The 18,507-nt window shown below is 54.6% G+C and overlaps 6 protein-coding genes across 6 annotated transcripts; 4 read left to right on the top strand and 2 right to left on the bottom strand.

Annotated features, from left to right (window-relative positions):
• Positions 1–1,219: 1,219 nt before the first annotated feature.
• LAESUDRAFT_715694 (uncharacterized protein) lies at positions 1,220–3,760 on the top strand (the record flags this gene model as incomplete). The annotated part of the gene is made up of 3 exons (XM_040907173.1): positions 1,220–1,890; positions 2,242–3,244; positions 3,308–3,760. 3 exons carry the CDS (start codon positions 1,220–1,222, stop codon positions 3,758–3,760), a joined length of 2,127 nt encoding a protein of 708 aa, XP_040761877.1.
• Positions 3,761–5,255: 1,495 nt separating this feature from the next.
• On the top strand, positions 5,256–6,283 carry LAESUDRAFT_728336 (uncharacterized protein). The gene is made up of 3 exons (XM_040909420.1): positions 5,256–5,609; positions 5,669–5,764; positions 5,844–6,283. The coding sequence occupies exons 1-3, from the start codon at positions 5,574–5,576 to the stop codon at positions 5,985–5,987; spliced, it is 276 nt and encodes a 91-aa protein (XP_040761876.1). The 5' UTR covers positions 5,256–5,573; the 3' UTR covers positions 5,988–6,283.
• Positions 6,284–7,829: 1,546 nt separating this feature from the next.
• LAESUDRAFT_658293 (uncharacterized protein) lies at positions 7,830–8,885 on the bottom strand (the record flags this gene model as incomplete). The annotated part of the gene is made up of 4 exons (XM_040904743.1): positions 7,830–8,426; positions 8,488–8,556; positions 8,595–8,654; positions 8,733–8,885. The coding sequence occupies 4 exons, from the start codon at positions 8,883–8,885 to the stop codon at positions 7,830–7,832; spliced, it is 879 nt and encodes a 292-aa protein (XP_040761875.1).
• Positions 8,886–8,967: 82 nt separating this feature from the next.
• LAESUDRAFT_703719 (uncharacterized protein) lies at positions 8,968–12,355 on the top strand. The gene is made up of 6 exons (XM_040906528.1): positions 8,968–9,256; positions 9,340–9,699; positions 9,753–11,164; positions 11,212–11,335; positions 11,397–11,941; positions 12,000–12,355. The coding sequence occupies exons 1-6, from the start codon at positions 9,076–9,078 to the stop codon at positions 12,159–12,161; spliced, it is 2,784 nt and encodes a 927-aa protein (XP_040761874.1). The 5' UTR covers positions 8,968–9,075; the 3' UTR covers positions 12,162–12,355.
• Positions 12,356–13,949: 1,594 nt separating this feature from the next.
• Positions 13,950–15,813, bottom strand: LAESUDRAFT_728331 (uncharacterized protein). Its single transcript, XM_040909419.1, has 5 exons — positions 15,458–15,813; positions 15,277–15,372; positions 15,059–15,223; positions 14,830–15,006; positions 13,950–14,769 (listed from the first exon to the last, which is right to left on the bottom strand). Exons 1-5 carry the CDS (start codon positions 15,632–15,634, stop codon positions 14,164–14,166), a joined length of 1,221 nt encoding a protein of 406 aa, XP_040761873.1. The 5' UTR covers positions 15,635–15,813; the 3' UTR covers positions 13,950–14,163.
• A 588-nt stretch (positions 15,814–16,401) lies between these two features.
• LAESUDRAFT_761257 (uncharacterized protein) lies at positions 16,402–16,915 on the top strand (the record flags this gene model as incomplete). Its single annotated transcript, XM_040912888.1, has 3 exons — positions 16,402–16,424; positions 16,480–16,658; positions 16,725–16,915. The coding sequence occupies 3 exons, from the start codon at positions 16,402–16,404 to the stop codon at positions 16,913–16,915; spliced, it is 393 nt and encodes a 130-aa protein (XP_040761872.1).
• Between the last annotated feature and the right edge of the window lie 1,592 nt (positions 16,916–18,507).

The following is an 18,507-nucleotide window of genomic DNA, read 5'->3' as shown; positions in this document are numbered from 1 at the left end:
TTGAGTTGTCTGGCCATAGTACGAGGTATCACACGACGTGCGAAGGCTTCGACGGCCGTCCTTCCAGAGTTCCTGGCAGGCGATGGCATACGCAATCGTTGAGCAACGTCATAAGAATCAGACGAATATGTGCTCACTATTACCACGCAGTCAGCGCAACGCGATCGATGTTCCCTGGCACAGCATCATCATGCATATGCTACAGTTTCCCAACGCAGCAGATGCCTCAGATCTCCCATCGTGCTGTCCCGATTTCCAAATCTCTGCAAAAATAAAAGAGCAGCGAAAGGTACCGCGGGCCTTGCCTATCTGGCGACGAACCCATCAGGCCGCTCGCGTCATCGCGTTCGAGGGAAGTACTGCATGCACGAAGACAGAAGGCGACAAGCGAGCGAACTGAGACGGCCGAAAGATAGTACCGATGTTCGTCGCAACGGGCAGCGTGCAGCGTGTGCGGGCGTAGAGGCCACCGCTTAAGCGGCCCCTGGCCACGCATGCCTCGCCCGGGATGCGCCGGAGACTCCGGGACGGCCGCCAATGCAAGGCCCTAAATCTCCGCGCAATTCCCACAGTTCATGTAGCGGAGTCTAGATTGCCCGTCTGATCGCGCGCAGAGCTGATTGGTCCGGGAAATTCCCGAAGTTTGAGGGTGGGTGATGGGAACAAGTTACCGCCACAGGAGCGTCGTGTGATGTGTGATGTGTGTCTTCGGTGTGACATATAAATCACGTCCACAGCCGACGGTTGACGTTGAGCAAGTAAGTAGGATGAGCAGGGCGGTGCCCCTTTAAGGCGATTCCCGCCCGCGACGTCACCGCATGGCAGCCAATGATACGCGCCAAAAAGCGCGGGAAAGTGTCACGCGGGTGGCGACTTTGATTGGTCCGTGCGCGGCTGTCACACACAGCAACGGTTGCGCGCTGCGCGTGACGGTAGCGTTTCATTGATCGGGTGACAAGCAGTCCAGAGCTCGTCTTCATTTCTGGGGTGAGTACATTTTGCATACGAAATGGTTGTCTTCCGTTGGTATATCCCCTCTTCCCGGCCGCCCCTGCTCTCTGCGACGTTCACGCTCTCACCACCGACCGCGATCGCGCCCTCGCGGACCAGGACGCTCGCAGCGGGCCACCGTAGGACGACGACGTTCCGAAGCGCGTTCTACACGAGCCTCGCGTGTCGACCGCGTGCATCAACTCAGCGAACCTAATCCTTTTTGGAGATGAGTGCCTCCTCTGCACGCCCTGCCCAGCCGCCCGCACCTGCCAGCAAGAGCAAGAGCCGGGTGCGCGCCAACGTCAGCAACGACCACCCCCACGATGCGAGCAGAAGCGGCGACGGCGGCGGCAAAGCGCATGGCGGACTCGTTAGCGAGGCCCCAGACCAGAGCGAACGGCAGCCTGGTCCGTCGCGGCCCACACAAAGCCATCGGGAAGATCACGGCAGTATGCGAATCTGCGTTCGCGGAGCTCGCATGGGACACCTGCGCAATGCAGCAGGATTTCGGCCTCGCAATGGAGACAACGAGGCAGACCATATCGCATCCCGGGTCCTCCGTCCGCGCTCACGCTTGCCTGACGCTGCTCTCGTCCAGACCGTGCACGCCGGCGACGGTTGGAAGGCCTCTAGCCGGCCTCTCCTCCGGCCAAGGACACACGTTCAAGTATCTGTTCCCGCGTCTCCTGCGAGTGCCCCCGGCTGTGCATCTCCCTCCTCGTCATCCTTTCTTTCGCGCTCGCCACTCTCGCCGTTGTCCCCGCTTTCGCCTGCGGACCTCCGCCTGCCTCCCTCGCCGGTCTGCTCGTCGCTCGCAAGCACCGGCCTGCCCGCGTACCCGCAAGACCAGGCGCCGCCGTCCCCACGCGAGTCCCGCGCGCGCTCTCATACTCATCGGTGAGTGTTCGTCCCAATTTGAATAGCGTATTTTGGTGCGCAATGGCTCAATAAGCGCATACACGAACTCTATCCGCCTGAGAGCATGCTTCGGGCCAGTTCCCGGATACGTCGAAGCGCTGTGACACACAGAAGCCAGGCAGGAGCCCACGCCATACCGGGCCCGTGCGTTCTCAGTTCGCGCGTCCCTTCACACTGCATGCCTTCCCCATGCTTCCTTCACTTCAATTATATATCATCGTGATCATGCCCGCTCCTGCCTTCCGTCCTCCTGTGTGCATGCCTCTGCGCTTGCGCTCATATCCGTCCTCATATTTGTGCACACGCTTACACCCGCCTTGTCTCTTGCAGTCACTCTGTCCCACCATCAACATTGACCATCCGAAGCGGCTTCATTGTCCAGCGCGCACCACCCACGCTCGCCATGTCCATCCAGATCCACGCTCCCATCCCCGTCCTGTCCTCGCGGGCACAGTCACCCCCACCGCATACCTTATCTAACAGCAGTGCCCGCCCGCGGTCGCTCTCCCGCCGTCGCACCTCGCAGTCCCGCCCATCGTCGCCGGACATCCCGGCCCTTCCCCGTCCGCCGATGACCCGCCCGCCGAGCCGCTCCGAGCGCCTTCTGCGCGACACCCTGCGCCGCGCGGAGGAGCACGATCGCATGTTGAGCATCCACCCGCTGCCGAGCCCGAAGCTGTCGAGCGCGGGCGCGTCCCTCCCTGGCTCGCCGTTCCTCTCACCCACGGGCGTCCTCGCGATGCCCGTTGGCGCCCTCTCGCTCAACGCCAGCGACAGCACAAGTCGGAGACACAGTCGTCGCAATACGACGTCGTCGGCGTCATCGTCGTTCGACGTGTGCGACCTTGCGCTCGCGTATGACGAGGTCGACGGTGGACGCTATGATGACGTCGATGGGTTTGTGGCGTCGTCGTCGTCGTCGTCGGGCCATGGACACAATCAATCATACTTTTACACCTCGACGCCCGCTGTGAGGCCCGCGCTAGGACGGCACAGGAGCATGACGCACCACGGGGGGAGCAGCCGGAGCGTCGAGCCTCCCATGCCCACTGCCGCACGGACGTTCTCGGACTCGGGGCCACGCATGCCATATGGTACGGCAGCGTCGCCGCCACACCGGCGGAGCCAGGCGCCGTCGCGCTCGTCGATTGATGCGCCGCACGAGGCGGTGCTGATGACCCAGCTGGACGGCGTGCTGAGGAGCGCTAAAAAGGAGCGGGAGAGGAAGGAAAGAAGGCTGAGTAGTGGGAGTGCGAGCGGTGGGACAGGCGCGAATTCGATGGCGAGTAGTAGGAACTTGAGCGCGGAAAGCGATTTGTATTTGGGGGTGGAGGTGAGTCACCTTGTTTGGTAACCGCGTGGGGCCGAACAGGTTGGCTGACGGTTTGTTGTGCAGTCGAGCGTCACGTCGCTATCGTCGTTCGACTCGAAGCCGACGCTTGCGGCTGCCAACAGTACCACCGCGCGGACTCGCACGAGCTTCTCGTCCACACGTTCCGTCCCATCGCCGCAGTCCGCCGCGCGCTCGCCTGTGCTCGCACCAAGGACGCTCAAGACCGCCCCGGGCCCCGGGTCGCCACAGCTCGCACCGAGCCCGCTCACGCCACCGCCGACGCCGCCGTTCAATGCGCGCACGGCAGCGGAGCTGTGCAAGGCGATGGACGGATACGTGTCGTTTGCGAATATCGAGGGGCTGGGCGTGCCTGGTGGTGAGGAAGATAGTGAGGAGGAGGAGGAGGATGGGAGGGCGAGGGGGAGGTGGTGGCAGTGGTTGACGATGAGTGCGAAGGGGAAGAATGGGAGGGAGAGGGAGAGGGAGAATGGGTGGGAGAGGGCGTTGTCGCGGTGATTTGTGGCGCGGTTGGTCGAGTGGCGGGTGGGCTGTCTGGCGTTGTGTCGCACCGACGCTTGCTCGTCTTGCTTCGTCTATGAACCGGCATCGTCATTCTGTCTTCGTTCGCCTCAACCGTTCGCCATCGTCGATACCGACTTCAGAGTCTGCGTATACCCTCTCCCCCCCTCAGCACTCCACTCCAGCGAAGTCGTCCGTGCTCAAAATCCGCCTCTTGCGGCTTAATCTCTCATGAGCGTGGGCAGCTCTCATCTCTGCGTCTGCTTCATAGTCCACAAACGCACACGTTCACGAATGAACGAGACGAGACGAGTACTTATGCATAACATCTACATCCATCATTCTCACACGCTACACACGATCTACATCTACGACATACGATATACGATACCGAGAGGATAGTGTTTATTGATTATTGGCCTTTGCGTTATTCTGGATGTGTACTACTTTTTTCTTTTTTCTTTTTCTTTCGCTGATGGGTTGGTTCGGTGTTAGTTGTGTAGGATCGAGGAGCGGCGAATATGAAAGTATTATAGAGATTGGAACGTATGTGTGTATGCAGCTAGAGCGCGTGGGCTTGTCTAGGGACGTGATATAGACTTATTGCAGTTTAAAATGCGGTAGAGCTCTGTCAGCCTTGATTCTTGACTGTGGTCGCTATGTGGCGCCACCACGGAGTGGGTGGGTGGAACGATACACACGCGGGCGGGGCGCAGCCACACTCGCGGATCAAGCCACCATCGTGTTGTCCCCATCATGGTTCCGATCAATCGCGGTGAAGGCCACTCGTGGGTGTGCGGAACGCAATTTGGTCTAAGAAACAGCTCTAGTTTCGAGGAGTCGAGTAGCGCAGGCTACAGAACGTGAATGTCTCTAGCTGTGCGGCAATCATCTTGGACTGCCCTCGTCGTCCGCGTGTACTTATTCAGCACCTCGGGTAGTACTTTCAAGTTGAGCTTGCACCAGATCTCGCGATATCTGTATTTTTTTTTGTTCCGGCAACTGTTTCAGATCGTCTTAGGTTTACCTGGGTCCGGTATATCCGCCATTTTTGTCGCTGGCTGCTGATAAGATGTTCATTCGATCTCTGCTTATTGTGTTTAGGCTGTATATAGTACAGTAAGTTGACACTCTGTGACGTGATGACCTCAAACGCAATGCTTATGATTTCGGGCCCGCAAAAAGACGTGGCTTCTGGACACTTGGACTAGTGGATCTCGGTGTAGCTTTGCTTGTACGTAGGCTAGTGCAATTGGACAGGGTCTCGCTCTACTGGTGACATCCGCTTGGTCACACAATCCCCCCTCCCCCTCTCGAGATGCGAGTCACCTTCGCCCATCAATGCCCGACGAGCAGAGGCTCCTTTGTGTCTGCAAGAATGATGACGATACCAAGAACTGCACTCCTTTCCTTTCGATCATCGCAATCGGAGAGGATTTGTAATTACCGCGCGCGGCAGATTGCGCTTCGCTTGAGACGGAACATCCGCGTCAACCATGATGAATATCGCTCTAGCGGTTATACAGAACGTCCCCTGCAGAAAAGGGATCTAAGGTATCGGGAGCGGTTGCGGATGGCCTTGTGCCTGATGTTTCGCCCCGCAGCAGAAGGACGCCTGCCAGCAGCCCAGACGTCGAAGCTTCGCCTCGCATGCATCATACGCAGATATCTGCCGCGATAACGTAGCTCGCCGCCCTACTGTCCCCTCACCGTCGCTGCACCGACGTCGGCGCGCATCCTCGGTGGCAAGGCGGGATGAATCGCTGTTCGCGGTGCGGGTGCAAGATCCAGCGCAGCGTCACGTACGCCAATGGCTGCCGACTTCGATGCCAGGACAAGATATCGCGTGGGTGGCCCTGCATTAGAAGGGTGCTAGGATGATTAGTTTATTGACAGAGGCCGCAGCTGAATGACGAAGTCCGGTTTTGGTGGGGTTCCCCCGGCCAAGAGAGGGTGCTTGTTGGCAGGGTGTATGCCATTCAGATGACCCAGGACCTGCGTGTGAGTGCATGTTTTATCTTTGTATAGCGTGCGAGGGCTGTGTTGAGTTTCGGATCTGTTTGTGGCTGCGCCGTTGTAGGTAGCCTATGCGATCGAGGTCGTAGATGACAACGCGGATCAAAGACGCACCAGACATTTGAGGGTACCGGAGAGGGCGATCAGGGGCTTGACTCGCAATAATCCGTTGCTCAGACGGCTGCGCCACCGCCTTCACCTTCGTTGACAATCGCCCATAGACGTTGCACAACTCGATATGGACGGTCTTCCTTCGTTTCTTCCTTCCCTTCCTTAGACTATAATTCACGAATCGTGGCTTGCGTTGCAGGCCTTACGGACTACGATCATGTAGCGACGATCTCATGTTTGTTGGGATCTCGCCTAGTCACTTTAGCATATAGTCGAGCTTGTACTATCGCTGCAGCACGACCTTGACACACTATGTTACTCGCACATGCTAGTCTTTCGTAGACTCACTTACCTTGGACAATATACCTGCGTCGACAATGCGCAAATTCATTGAGCTGTCCAGAACGAGATTCAGGATTGGAAAATCGCGTGGTGCTGCGCTTGTCTACAAGACAGATATGATTTGTTCATCAGCTCTCCTGCAGAGTGAAACTCACCTCATTATTAACAGTGCTGGGAATGCCATGATACCGCCGAATGTTCACACCAGCAATAGCAACTAGATGAGCGCCTCCGAGCTAGGAAGATTGTCCTGAACTGGCCAGTCCTATGGCGAGTATTGAGTACAACTTGGAACGTGTGTTCTGGACTCACCAGCAGCCCAGGAAGGAAGGTTGACTGAGTGATCATCGAAATGCGAATAAATCTACAGGATGCGCACCGCATGTAAAAAAACGTGTTGAGCCTATCACTTGCACGGATTCTGGAAATCATCTTGGATCTTTCGATGAGAAGATGCAAGGGTACTGTTCAATAACACCCGGCACTGGGAACCGCGTCCCAGACGATCGGGAACGATTCTCAGACTTCTTTGCCTATCGCTCGCGTTAGCGCCATACATATTGAATTGACGAACGTGTTCGATACAGGGCCTACCCTTTGACAGTATCATGTCGCCGAACTTCTTGTATTCCCGCCATTCTGGTGGTGCAGCAAGTGGCCTATCTCAATATGAATAGCTCGGTGTGAAAGATCACGACCGTACCGGCGACACCGTCCACGCAGCCGCGGCAGGATCATCCGAGCACTACGGTACGATTACCGACCGCACCCCGGAATCTTCATCGATCGAGGCGGTGATCATGTCGTAACGCACTTCCAGCAGGTATTTGACACGGAACGAGGTCGAGTCGCGCTGAGAGCCTGGTAGAACGCATGTTAGATATCGGTCCGAGCAGGGGGCCAGGAGCGCAGTACGTAACGGTTCTTGCATGCATGCCTTGCAAAGGCAGCGGCTGATGTGCGGCCCGTCCTGGAATGTATATAGCGCTGATCAGGAGGGCTCGGATCAATATACACTTGCTGGAATGTGGTTAGACCGGGGATGATCGAGGCTCTTTGCACGGTAGTGCTAGTCCGAGTCGGCTTTAGCTATGTCAACGTCTCGCTAGGACCTTGGTATTGCGGGGCCAACGTGGTTTACACGATGGCTGGATGAGTGTCTTCATCGCTAGCCTCTTCCGAAGGCGGTGCCTCATTTACGGCATCCTATGTATATTTTGAGGATGCGCAGGTTGTATGCTGCGTTGCGTGAAGAACCAATGAGGCTGTTCTCGACACAAGCGTTCTCGATGCTCTGGAGCAGTCATGCTGGTAGTGAGTTGTCAAATACCCTGACGTGACCTGCTCCGTTCGTTTGCATCATCAAGCGCACAGGAAACGGCTTTCGCGCTGCAAGAACATATTGCCTCATGGGTCAAAGGCTCGCCGAAGTCATGGGTCGCAGGAATCAGCTCCTAAAGTACGAAATATGATAATACGCACAATATTGGGGCCCTTGACGCAGTAAACCCTGGAGGATGTACACAAAGACCGATGTACCGTGAGAACAGAACGCTACTGAAACCACTCAGAAATGAGAACTGCAGGGTCTCTTCTCCTATGTGAACCGGATAACGAAGAAGGTCAAGATGAAACCGACGATTGCGACCATTATACTCAAGAGGACAAGCCAAGTCGTCCCCCAGCTCTTCGATCTATGATCCCTCACGCGGACGCGCTCCCTCTGCATGACATCGTGGTTGCGCTCAAGCTTGGCCTGCGTCTCCAGGACGACTGCCTTGTCCTTGTCGAGCGAGTCGGCGAAGTGGATCGCATTGCGCTTCAATTGAGTCGCCATCTGCGCCAGCTGGGCAGATAGCTCTTCCTGCAGGGCAGCCGAATTCTGGAGGAACGCAGGCGTGCCAGTGACAGTGGACTTGGCGGGAGATGAGGGAAGGTTTGGTGGGAGGAGTGTCACGCTGGGGTTCGAAGATGGGGCGCGCAGCATGGTAGCGGTGTCAGAGGGCGATAATAGAAGGTCTTGCGCTGTTATGGTGGTCGACTCGTCTGGAGAGATGGGCTCGGTTCCCGCGGAGTTGGAAGCACTCGGTGTTATAGCGGACAGTGGCACTGGCGCTGTTGCTCGTATTGCGAAGAGTGGAGTCGGAATAGTTGGTAAGATTGGGGCTGGGCGATGAGGCTTGAGAGCGACGCGCTGAGGCATGTTCAGCAATTCTGAGAGGCGTGAGATGCGAATCGGTGCTTGCCTTGTCCACTTCCTTCACCACGCTTTCCAGACGATTTATTGTCTCCCGCAATCGCTCATATTGAGCATCACTATCCGCCTATTCAGATGCAAGTTATCCTGTAGTCAACGAGGCACGTACGGACTGTCTTCGTACATCTCGACATTACTGAGAAGTTTCCGCGCATATCTCATTTTCTGCAAACGACATCAATCATGCAGTTCGCGTCTGCATAACTGAGACTTGTCGGCAATAGTAGGACATGTCGTGCTCACCTGCAGCAGCCCTTGCGTCTTGACCCATGTCGGCCGTGAAGATACGTTTGTATTGTCCCAGTCCTCCTCCTGTACCGTCTTCTCCAGTTTACGGACCAGCCGTCCGAGGTTGACTCTGTCGTGAATGACTTGCTCCGAGTCCTGGTAGTTCATGGTGGCGTGCACCAAGCAGTAGGCTGCAGTAAGCGCCGACTCGGCGCGTGCCGTTTCCCAAAGGGCGCTTAGACGCTTCTGAGACGGCCTCTTGCCATCTCCTTGCTGCTTGTGTCCCTGCTACTGTTCTGTGTTGCTGCATTGCTTGAATCGATTTCATCTATACCACATCTTTCTTGCATAGATAGACATGTCCAGAGGAAACTACAACAACCGAGGCGGCGCATTCCGTGGTGACCAGAGCAGAGGACGAGGAGGTCGTAGCCGCGGACGAGGAGGCAGTCGAGGCAACGGTTTCCGCGGCGGAAGGGGAAGAGGTGGATATATCCCCTTTGACGAGTTTGACTTGCCCATTTCGCAGTGGCCAGACAGTGAGTTTTGCCCTTCTGTGCAATCCTCGCATCCACCGTTGCAGGTGGTGGAGTGAGAAGGATTGCTGCTTATCTGCTCGCAGATGATCCGCCAGCTCGCGGGGGATTCATCACCCCTAGAGGCAGAGGCCGTGGATGGCCAGGAAATCAGGGATCAGGCTACAACAGTCCGATTCCAACGCGAGGAACAGACAGCCCTCGCAGTCGGGGACGAGGGCGAGGACGAGGATTCTCAGGCGACACTACGCCATATGGAGATCAGGGCCGTAGTGGAAGGAGTGAAGCCTATTTGAAGTCGCGGCTGCGTGCGGGTGTGCCTCTGGGGAAGCTGCTCAGCGAAGATCGACCGCTGCTCAAGCCGGTTGTGTTTGTGCGGTCGGTACATACCGCAACCCTATTCCAAGAGGAGGAAGATATCCTTCAGCCCATGGCAGAACCAGTAGGCAAGTTTCCCCCCCCCCTGATCCTGCTGCCAGCCTGCTGACCTCGATGTTAGCGGATGATGAGAAGAGCCATGTTCCTACAGCAGACAAGGTCTCCCATGTATTCGACGGTGAAGATTTACATGGGGAGTCGGAAGACGACCGATTGGAGGAAATTGACTTCGCAGATTTGGGCAAGATCCAAGCAGATGTGGATGCAGTGGCTGCCGTGGAAGTCGTTACATCCACAACAAGCGAGCCCGAAGATGCTCATACAGAGATCAAAGCGCTAGAGGAGAAGTTCACTGGCTTCTTTGTGGACACTACACCTACCCCGGTCACCGAGCAGCCTGCGAACAATGTCATCGCGGCTGACCTGGTGGAAGCAGCACTCGGCGAAGATGATGAGGAGATAATTGTATACGTTGCGCCGCATCCGCGTTCGGGGCCGGTGCCGCCTACACGGCAGCCACAAGAGAACACGTCCGTCCAGGCTGTCTCTATGACCTCGATTCTGACTGGTGTCGGGATTTCCGCGCCTCAAGAGGCAGACGACGCACAAGCAGAAGGCGCACAAGCGGAAGGTGCACAAGCAGAAGTTACTACTACGCCAACACAGTTGCAAGCACCAGCTCCAATTGTCAACCCTGAGACTCCGGCATTTGAGTCTGTGTCCTTCGCTTTCGGCTCTACTACGCGGAAGAAGCAGACTCGAAAACTGTTCCCAGTCGGCGGCCCGCGTTCGCTTTTGAAACGTTCGAAGAAGGCCCGACAGAGGCCTTTGCGGCATTTTGGCTCGTATGGCGCGATGCTTTCGGAGGCACATCTGCAGGAAGAAGTGCATGGGAAGGAGAAAGATTCGCGGGAGAGCGAGCAGCGCAGAGGCGACTCTGACGTCAACTGGGGAGACTCTGACGAGGACGAAGGCGATGCGATCGACGAGATTTCCAACGGAGTGGGCGCGATGGAGATTGACACGCAGATATCGCTCGAGGATATGCGCAGATTCGTGCACAGCATGAGCGCGGAAGGCTCTAGGCATGTCACGATGGATGATGTTGCAGACACAGAGCGTATGAGGGAAGAAGACGAGGAGGAGGCGGCCGGACGAGTCAGTGATAGCGGCAGCAGCAGTGATGAGAATGAGAGCGAGCGCGATCGTCAGGAGGTGGAGGAGGAAATAGAAAATATCTTTGACGAGGGGGAACGTGCTCTGGTTGGTGAAGTTCATGACCAGAACGGGGGTGCCAAAGGCGAGCAGCCGGAGGAGGAAGATGAAGAAGATGAGGAGGAAGAAGAAGATGATGATGATGATGACGACGACATCTTATCCTCGGACGATGAAGCCAGTCCTAAATCGAGCTTTCAGGCTAGGTTGGCAGCAATACGCGCTCGTGACAGAGGGAAGGGGAGAGCTGATTCAAGTGATGACGAGCTTGAGATGACACGGGCTGACGACGACGATGACTTTTTCGCTGAGCTGGAGGTACGACAGTCACTTGTGATATCGAGTCAATGTCTGACCGTGTGCAGGATATACTCCATGAGAATCGCGACATTCTCAATGGCGGAGGCAGGAAGGCAGGGAAGAAGCTGTTCCAAGCAATCAGTGACGGCGACTTTGATGGCGACGACTTTGCAGTTATGATGCAGCCTAGTGCGTACGATTCTACATATCTTGGTGATGTGATTCTCAACGATTGACACATTTATTCCAGCTCGAGGCAAGGATAAATGTGCTCCGAGCACCATTCAAGACCAGTGGGAGAGAGATCGCGAGAAGAAAGCGGAAAATAAACGAAAGCGGGCTCAAGCTAGATTGGAGGCCGCTGCGGATCCTCTGGCCCAGCATAAAAGCGGTAAGAAGAGCAGAAAGGCGATGCTCGCAGCCTTCAGGCTCGATGTGAGCGTCGACATGCCCAACAGGATAACCAACCTTGTGTCGCTGGAGCAACAAATCCGGCGCTTCCTGGATGATATCGAGAAGGTATCCATGGCATTGCCCCCGGCCGACAAAGGGACCAGGAAGAAAATTCATGCCTTAGCGACCGCTTTCAATCTCAAGAGTCAAAGCAAGGGCAGTGGCAAGACGCGATATACTACGCTGTTTAAGACGACCAAGAGCGGGATTGGAATTAATGAGAAAAAAATCAGGAACATCATGAAAGGATTTGATAGAAACTGGGAAGGACCGAACGAAGGCAAGGGCAACGGCAAGCCGATATCTCTAGTGAAGCATCGCGAGGGAGAAGTGGTTGGAAAGGTGAGCCGGCGTGTCACAAACGCTCACTTTGAAGTACTCAGTTCCTGCGTACGTACAGGCTGCCCCCAAGATTGGCGAATCCAACGTTGGCTTTAAGATGTTGGCTGCGATGGGTTGGTCAGAAGGCGACCGAATTGGACTGTCGGGCGGTCTCGAAGCACCACTGAATGCTGTCATGAAGAAGACCAAATTGGGCTTGGGTGCTACGATCACGTCGTGATACCTCTGTTCCTTGAACCTGGTACATACGGTGAGATAACGCCCAGTAACTGACTGATGCTGAGTGAAGGAAGATCACAAATTGACAGCGTGTTGTTGAAGGGCATGATGGACCAGGTATAACTCCGTCGGTCAAGCTTGTGAAGCAGAGCGGATATGACCCTGCGAACGGTTTACATCTTGTAGAGCACGGTGAATAGCAATTGCTTCTTGAGTTTCATGCATTGCGAGGGCATAGATCGGTGGCCGCCAGCACGAGTGGCACAAACAAGCCACACCGCCACGCGCCTTGCCGCCACCAAATTGTCTTTATCCGGTAAAGAGCGTCGAAGTCTTTTCGTCCATTGCGTGTCCTCGTCGTGTCGATATCTTCTCGGAGCTTCTCGGACTCCCAGACCTCGACATTGTGTCAGGGTTGGTGCCTCACATCGCCGCGTCGTTATAGTCAATAGAGCAGACCAGCAGCAGATTTGTGGCCTCCTCGAAGCGAGCGTTATGGTATCAAGAACGATCATCTCATGCAGGACGCGGACTATTGCCCCCAGATCACATCGCTCACAATCACCGTATAAATGTTGAGGGTTATTCGAAGAATGACAAAGGTTGGATTGTGCTTGGTCGAATTTTCGTGCGATGGTCAGGCTGATGAGGGTGGAAGCCCTGATGCCAGCGTCAAACATCAACGGTGCCAGCGACATTGATCTTGACGAAAGCAAGACAAGGAGCGGACGCCTATAGCACAATGAACGGTCCTACAGGAGAGAAACGCAATAAGTCATTCTAACGGGTCAGGAGCGTGTACAAGTCACCTTGAGAGGCGCACAGAACGCATGGTGAGTTCCCCGATTGCAATAATGTGCAACGAAGTCGCTGACGCTTCCATGGAGGTATCGTCTGACTGTGGAGGGATTGCGGGTCACGCTACGCAGTGGCCGCGCGTTGCAGCATATTCCCTCGAAACGTCGTGTGTCAATGATGCAACACTTGGCATCTACGAAGGACCTATCGTGAGCAGTTCATCGTCAGCTCAAGACTTATTGTTTCGACAAAACGTACGACCGGATACCGACCCCATCATTGCTCTGCCAAGTCATGGGTCCCTCCTATTGCTCAACCTGCGGCTTTGTCACTTCCGTTTCACTTTCGGCAATGCTTCACGATTCCCTGACATGGGTGGCCTGTAGAGTGCCCCCTCGAATCTCGATGGCCTCGCATATATCGAATGGCCTTATTTGTGATGCGTGTCTTTTATGTGCTTATTGTTCGGAAGGAGCTGGAGCGTAGTTTCAGCGGACACGTCAATGTTGTTGAGTCAGTACACAGAATAGACGTCCGCCGAAAACACTGACTTGCCTATCCACAGTCTTGTGTACTTTCCTTCCACTCCCAAGCCACTCGATTTCGTCGCCGACGCCGACTCCCATAGCAAGTTGCAAGAATTTCTGTTCGACTTGGGAGGCTTCGCCTTGCAAATGCGTCCACTGGCAAGTTGGGCTTACAAGGTTAACGACGAAATGCAACATTCAACAATCAATCATGCAGCCGTTACGGAAAAGTGGCCAGTCCGACGAGTGGCGCGTTGATTGCGGCAAACAACGAAGTCGTCTTACATCTACCACCTGCGATGTCGACACTCGATTGAAACAATCCGGAACGATATGCTGGCATTTGGCTGGGAAATGACTGGGATCTGGTTCGCAATTAAGGGCGAAACAGGATGAGAGCGGAGCAACCGCGACGTGAACACGTTTTCTCTTGGCGCTAACGCGTCTGTGGCGGCGGTCACAACGGTCTCAATTGTGCAATTTCCCCAAGAATCAGGATACCACGAGACTATCAAGCCGCTATGGACATTGTGAGTCCACTACTTCTATAAATAAGACGACTATAGTTGAATACGGTCACGTACAGAAAGCCTGGCTAGGCTCAAATGCACTCGCAATCCCGAACTCTATTCGCTGCCTGACGACAGACATCTCCCTCTCGCACCTCCAGTTACTGGTTCACTCATCATTGTGACCTTCCTCTGCATCCTCCGGAGCATCTCCTTGGTGGCCGAAATCCTGCTGGTTGTCTTCCCCATCGTCATCGCTAGCCGGGTCCAGATTCTGCCTCAATTCCCTCAATTCTCTCAATTCCCTTCTCTCTTTGATACTGTTCTCGATCCGGAGCCTTGTCTCACGGAGCCGCCCGAGAACTTCCGCGCATCTCTTGTTAACCTCGCTGGCAGAGTATTGCTGAGTAGAAACGTTGCGCGGTGCCACGGGACGATGTCTTATTTCCTCAGCTCGCTCGGCGCCGCAGATCTTGGCAAACCGTTCATATATCAGTTCAATGGTAGCCTCCATCTTGGCCTTCCTCGCCTCCAGTTCCTCGCTTGTCCAGGGCTTAACAGGAGCTCCCGACGGCGTTCCTATCGGAAGATCGACCGTAACGTTGGCATGCTTGCGAGCATCAAGGCCGTCGGTCGAGGCGCGTGGGACGTTGTAGAACGATGACGTCGGTGTGGTAGGAAGAGCTGGGTCGTCGGACTCAGTGCTGGAGTCCACCGCATCACTGTTGTCCATGGAGCCGTCATCAATCGCATTGCACGCTGCGATTTCGTCGTCCTGTACATCGAAGTCAGTCGTCTGCCTTTCCGTTGTTGCGTCGCGTGGCATGCCACTCACCGAAGGCGTGCCGCGTTCCCCATCGTCTCCAAAGTTAGCAAAGTCCGCAACATAGTCAAAGCCTTCAAGCCAGAAGATGGACTCCGCCTCCTCCTCCTCCTCTTCATCGGCGAACGAGTTGACGATTGAGTGCTCCGGAATGGTCTGCAAGACCGGCTTGCCAAAGCGCTTGTTGACCTGTAGTGGCAGTGAGTGGCATGCCACGACTGCGAAACAATATTTAGCCTACCATGGACCGATCATATAGCAAAGCCTCTCCCCCATCCCTAACCTCTTCGTTGGTGTTCACTGCATAGTCCACGACATAGTCAAGGCCATCGAGGTGCGGGGCAGGCTCCACAAAGGAGTACCCCGATATCGGCTGCTGAAGCGTCTTGACCAAGTCCCCGTCAACCTGAAACTTCCTCAGTACATTGCACGTCATTCCTTTAGAACTTCACAGCCTACCGTAGCCTGGTGTCCAGCTGGATTCTCTGCCCAAACAATCTCGCTTATCGTGTCCAAGTCGCAATCTTGGAACGCGTTGAAGACAAAGAGGTCCGACTATCGCGACCCGCCAACAATACATTGAAACGCAGTGGATGGTGAGCAGACATTTCGACACGGAATTGACGAATGAAAGACTCACCAGTTTGTCGTCCTCGTCCTTGCCCGTGTTGAATTGTGTGCTCCTAGTGTCGACCTGGAAGTTGGTAACACTAGACCGTTGCATTAACTCTCTTTGTGGAGGAGGATGACGCGTATGTATGAGGTCAACAATCTTCTTTCGAAGGGCTGCCCGAGCGCTCTGCAAAAACGCGACCATTTTCGGAAGGACACGCGACATAGACGAACTGGATGGGAAAGTGATAACAAAGCAAGAGGTAGGCAGAAGAGTAAGTACGTCTCTGTAGAGCAGCGCGAAGTGTCTACAAAGGTGGATGTAAGAGGGCAGAAGGGATGAAAGGGAAGAGCACTTGTGGTGGTTGGGAGACAAGTGGGGGGAGAAAGGCAAGGCGCGTCGGGGTGGTTAATCAATGGGCGCTTATCAGCTGATGGCCGCAGCCATTGTTCCTCATTTTTCCTATTATCTCGTGATTTGCCTCGATCCGCCTTAAGGTATAATCCCACGGAATGACTACCGATTGTACGTGTATGATTCCTCTGTACATTGATGTTATATCTGTTGACCTCTGATGTCCCTATATCTCAGGGCAATAGGCGATGACGTTCAGAAGTCTGACCGGCGACTGAGGCTGTGCTACAGATCCTCTGGCCAGCATGATGTCGGTAAGAGGAGCCCGAAAGTCGTGCTCGTAGCCGTTGGGCTCGATGTAAGCATCGACGTTCTCAAATGGGTAATCGACTTAGTGTCGCTCGAGCAGCAAGTCTTGCGCTTCCTGGATGATCTCGAAAGAAACCCACAAGGGTAATGGCGCGGCGCGATATAGTACGTTTGTCAAGACTTGCAAGAGCGGGATTGGAATCAATGAGAAGAAGATTAGGAACAAATCATGAAGGGATTTGATAAAAGTTAGAAGGGATCGAATGAAGGCAAGGGAAACGGGAAGAATATATCTCTGGCGAAGCATCATGACGGAGAAGTGGTTGGGAAGGTAAGCCGGCCCATCACCAATGCTTACGGTCGACGTACTCAGCTTCTGCATATAGGTTGCTACCAAGACTGATGAGTCCATCGTTAACTAAGAATGTGGCTGCGATGGGTTGGACAGAAGGCGGCCGAAGTGGATTTGGGCGGTTTGCCGAACCGCCATTGACTGCTATTTTGAAGGGGTTCGAATTATGCTTAGACGCTACGACCACGTCCATATCTCTGTTCACTGGAGCTGGTATGTACAGTGAGATTACGCCAGTAGCTGACAGTTGCAGAGTGAACGATGATCGCAAATTGACAGCGTATTTGTTGAAGGGCGTAATGGACCAGTTCTCACTCTTGTCGGCCAAGCTCGTGAAGCAGAGCGGATATGACCCTGCGAACGGTGTGCATCTTGTAGAGCACGGTGAAAAGGAATTGTTTCTTGAGTTATATGCGTTGCAAGGGCCACACCTTGGTGGCCAGCAGGAGTGGCACAATTACTACTACTAGCCACACCGCCGCGCGCCATCGATGTCTTTATCCGGCAAAGACCGTCGAAGTCTTTTCATCCATTGCATTGCGTGTGCTCGCCCTGTCGATGTTTTCTCGGACTCCCAAACTTCGATGATTTGCCAGGGCTGATCCCCTCACCTCTCTGTGCTGTCGTAGTGAAGGAGCAGACTAACAACAGACTTGTGGCTTTCCTCGAAGCGAAACATATGGCATCAACAGCAGCCATCTCATACAGGATGCAGAATATTGGCCGCAAGTCAAGTTGTCCACAATCGCTCCATAGAGATTGAAGGCTAGTCGAAGACGAGCGAGGCTAGGTTGTCTTTGCACGAATTTCCAGCGCGATGGCAAAGCTGATGGGACGGAAGTCCTGGTGTCAGCGTCAGACATCGGCGATGCCAGCGACGTTGGTCTCAGCGACAACTAGACAAGGAGCAGATCCCTATAGCGCAATGAATGGCCCTACAGGGGACGAAACGTAAGAAATCATTTGAAACGGTCGAGAGCGTGTATAAGTCACCTCGATTCCGATGAGAGGCATAGAATCCACGGTGAGCTCTCCGATTGCAATAGAGTGCAACAAAGTCGCTGACACCCTATTGAGGTGCCATCTGACTGTGAAAGATTGCGGGCCACGCAATACATACATACGACCGGGCCATAGATCCCTCCTACCGCGCAACCTGCTGTTTTGTCATCTCGGTCTCCCTTTCGACAATCCGTCACGATTTCCCGGCATAGGTGGCCAGTAGAGTACCCCTTCAATCTCGATGGCCTCGCATATATCGAGCGGCGCCGTGTACGATGCGGGTTTTTCAGTGTGCTACTCGCCGGACGGAGCTGGAACATAGGCTCAGCAGACGTTGCTGAGTCAGTACGCAGCTACAATAGACGTCAGCAGAAAACACTGACTTGCCTATTCCCAGTCTTGTGTAGTTCCCTTCCGCTCACAAGCCACTCGATTTTCTCGCCGATACCGACTTCCGCAGCAAGAATTTCCCTTTCAACTCCAGTGACTTCGCCTTGCAAGAACATCTGCTGGCAAGTCGAGCTTTCGAGGTTACCGATTATATTGAAGGTGCGACAAGTTGTCATGTAACCGTTACCGAAAAGTGGCCAGTCCGACGAATGGCGCTGATCGCGGCAAACAACGACGTCGTCTTACACCTAGCACCTGCGATGTCGACACTCGATTGAAACAATCCGGAACGATGTGCTCGCATTTTGATTGGGATTTGGTTCGCAATTAAGGACGAAACAGGATGAGAGCGGAGCAACCGCGACGTGAACACGTTTTCTCTTGGCGCTAACGCGTCTGTGGCGGTGATCACAACGGTGCAGGTCTCAATTGTGCAATTTCCCAAGAATCAGGATATCACGAGACTATCAAGCCACTATGTACATTGTGAGTCCACTACTTCTATAAATAAGACGACCGTAATTGAATACGGTCACGTACAGAGAGCCTGGCTAGGCTCAAATGCACTCGCAATTCCGAACTCTATTCGCTGCCTGACGACAGACATCTCCCTCTCGCACCTCCAGTTACTGGTTCACTCATCATTGTGACCTTCCTCTGCATCCTCCGG

Source organism: Laetiporus sulphureus (genome assembly GCF_001632365.1).
Source record: "Laetiporus sulphureus 93-53 unplaced genomic scaffold LAESUscaffold_34, whole genome shotgun sequence".
In the NCBI taxonomy this organism is placed as follows: Eukaryota; Fungi; Basidiomycota; class Agaricomycetes; order Polyporales; family Laetiporaceae; genus Laetiporus; species Laetiporus sulphureus.
This window is presented reverse-complemented; position numbering and strand designations above follow the sequence as displayed.

What these genes read in the sequence shown, in the direction of transcription:
- LAESUDRAFT_703719 (XM_040906528.1), top strand. Translation starts at nt 9,076, where the DNA reads ATGTCCAGAGGAAACTACAACAACCGAGGCGGCGCATTCCGTGGTGAC. An exon ending in CATTTCGCAGTGGCCAGACA is followed by an intron (nt 9,257 to 9,339) that starts GTGAGTTTTGCC and finishes ATCTGCTCGCAG; the next exon opens with ATGATCCGCCAGCTCGCGGG. An exon ending in TGCAGTTATGATGCAGCCTA is followed by an intron (nt 11,336 to 11,396) that starts GTGCGTACGATT and finishes CATTTATTCCAG; the next exon opens with CTCGAGGCAAGGATAAATGT.
- LAESUDRAFT_728336 (XM_040909420.1), top strand. Translation starts at nt 5,574, where the DNA reads ATGGCTGCCGACTTCGATGCCAGGACAAGATATCGC. An exon ending in ATGCCAGGACAAGATATCGC is followed by an intron (nt 5,610 to 5,668) that starts GTGGGTGGCCCT and finishes CAGAGGCCGCAG; the next exon opens with CTGAATGACGAAGTCCGGTT. An exon ending in AGATGACCCAGGACCTGCGT is followed by an intron (nt 5,765 to 5,843) that starts GTGAGTGCATGT and finishes GCGCCGTTGTAG; the next exon opens with GTAGCCTATGCGATCGAGGT.
- LAESUDRAFT_728331 (XM_040909419.1), bottom strand. Translation starts at nt 15,634, where the DNA reads ATGGTCGCGTTTTTGCAGAGCGCTCGGGCAGCCCTTCGAAAGAAGATT. An exon ending in AGGACGAGGACGACAAACTG is followed by an intron (nt 15,373 to 15,457) that starts GTGAGTCTTTCA and finishes GGGTCGCGATAG; the next exon opens with TCGGACCTCTTTGTCTTCAA. An exon ending in CAGCTGGACACCAGGCTACG is followed by an intron (nt 15,224 to 15,276) that starts GTAGGCTGTGAA and finishes AGGAAGTTTCAG; the next exon opens with GTTGACGGGGACTTGGTCAA.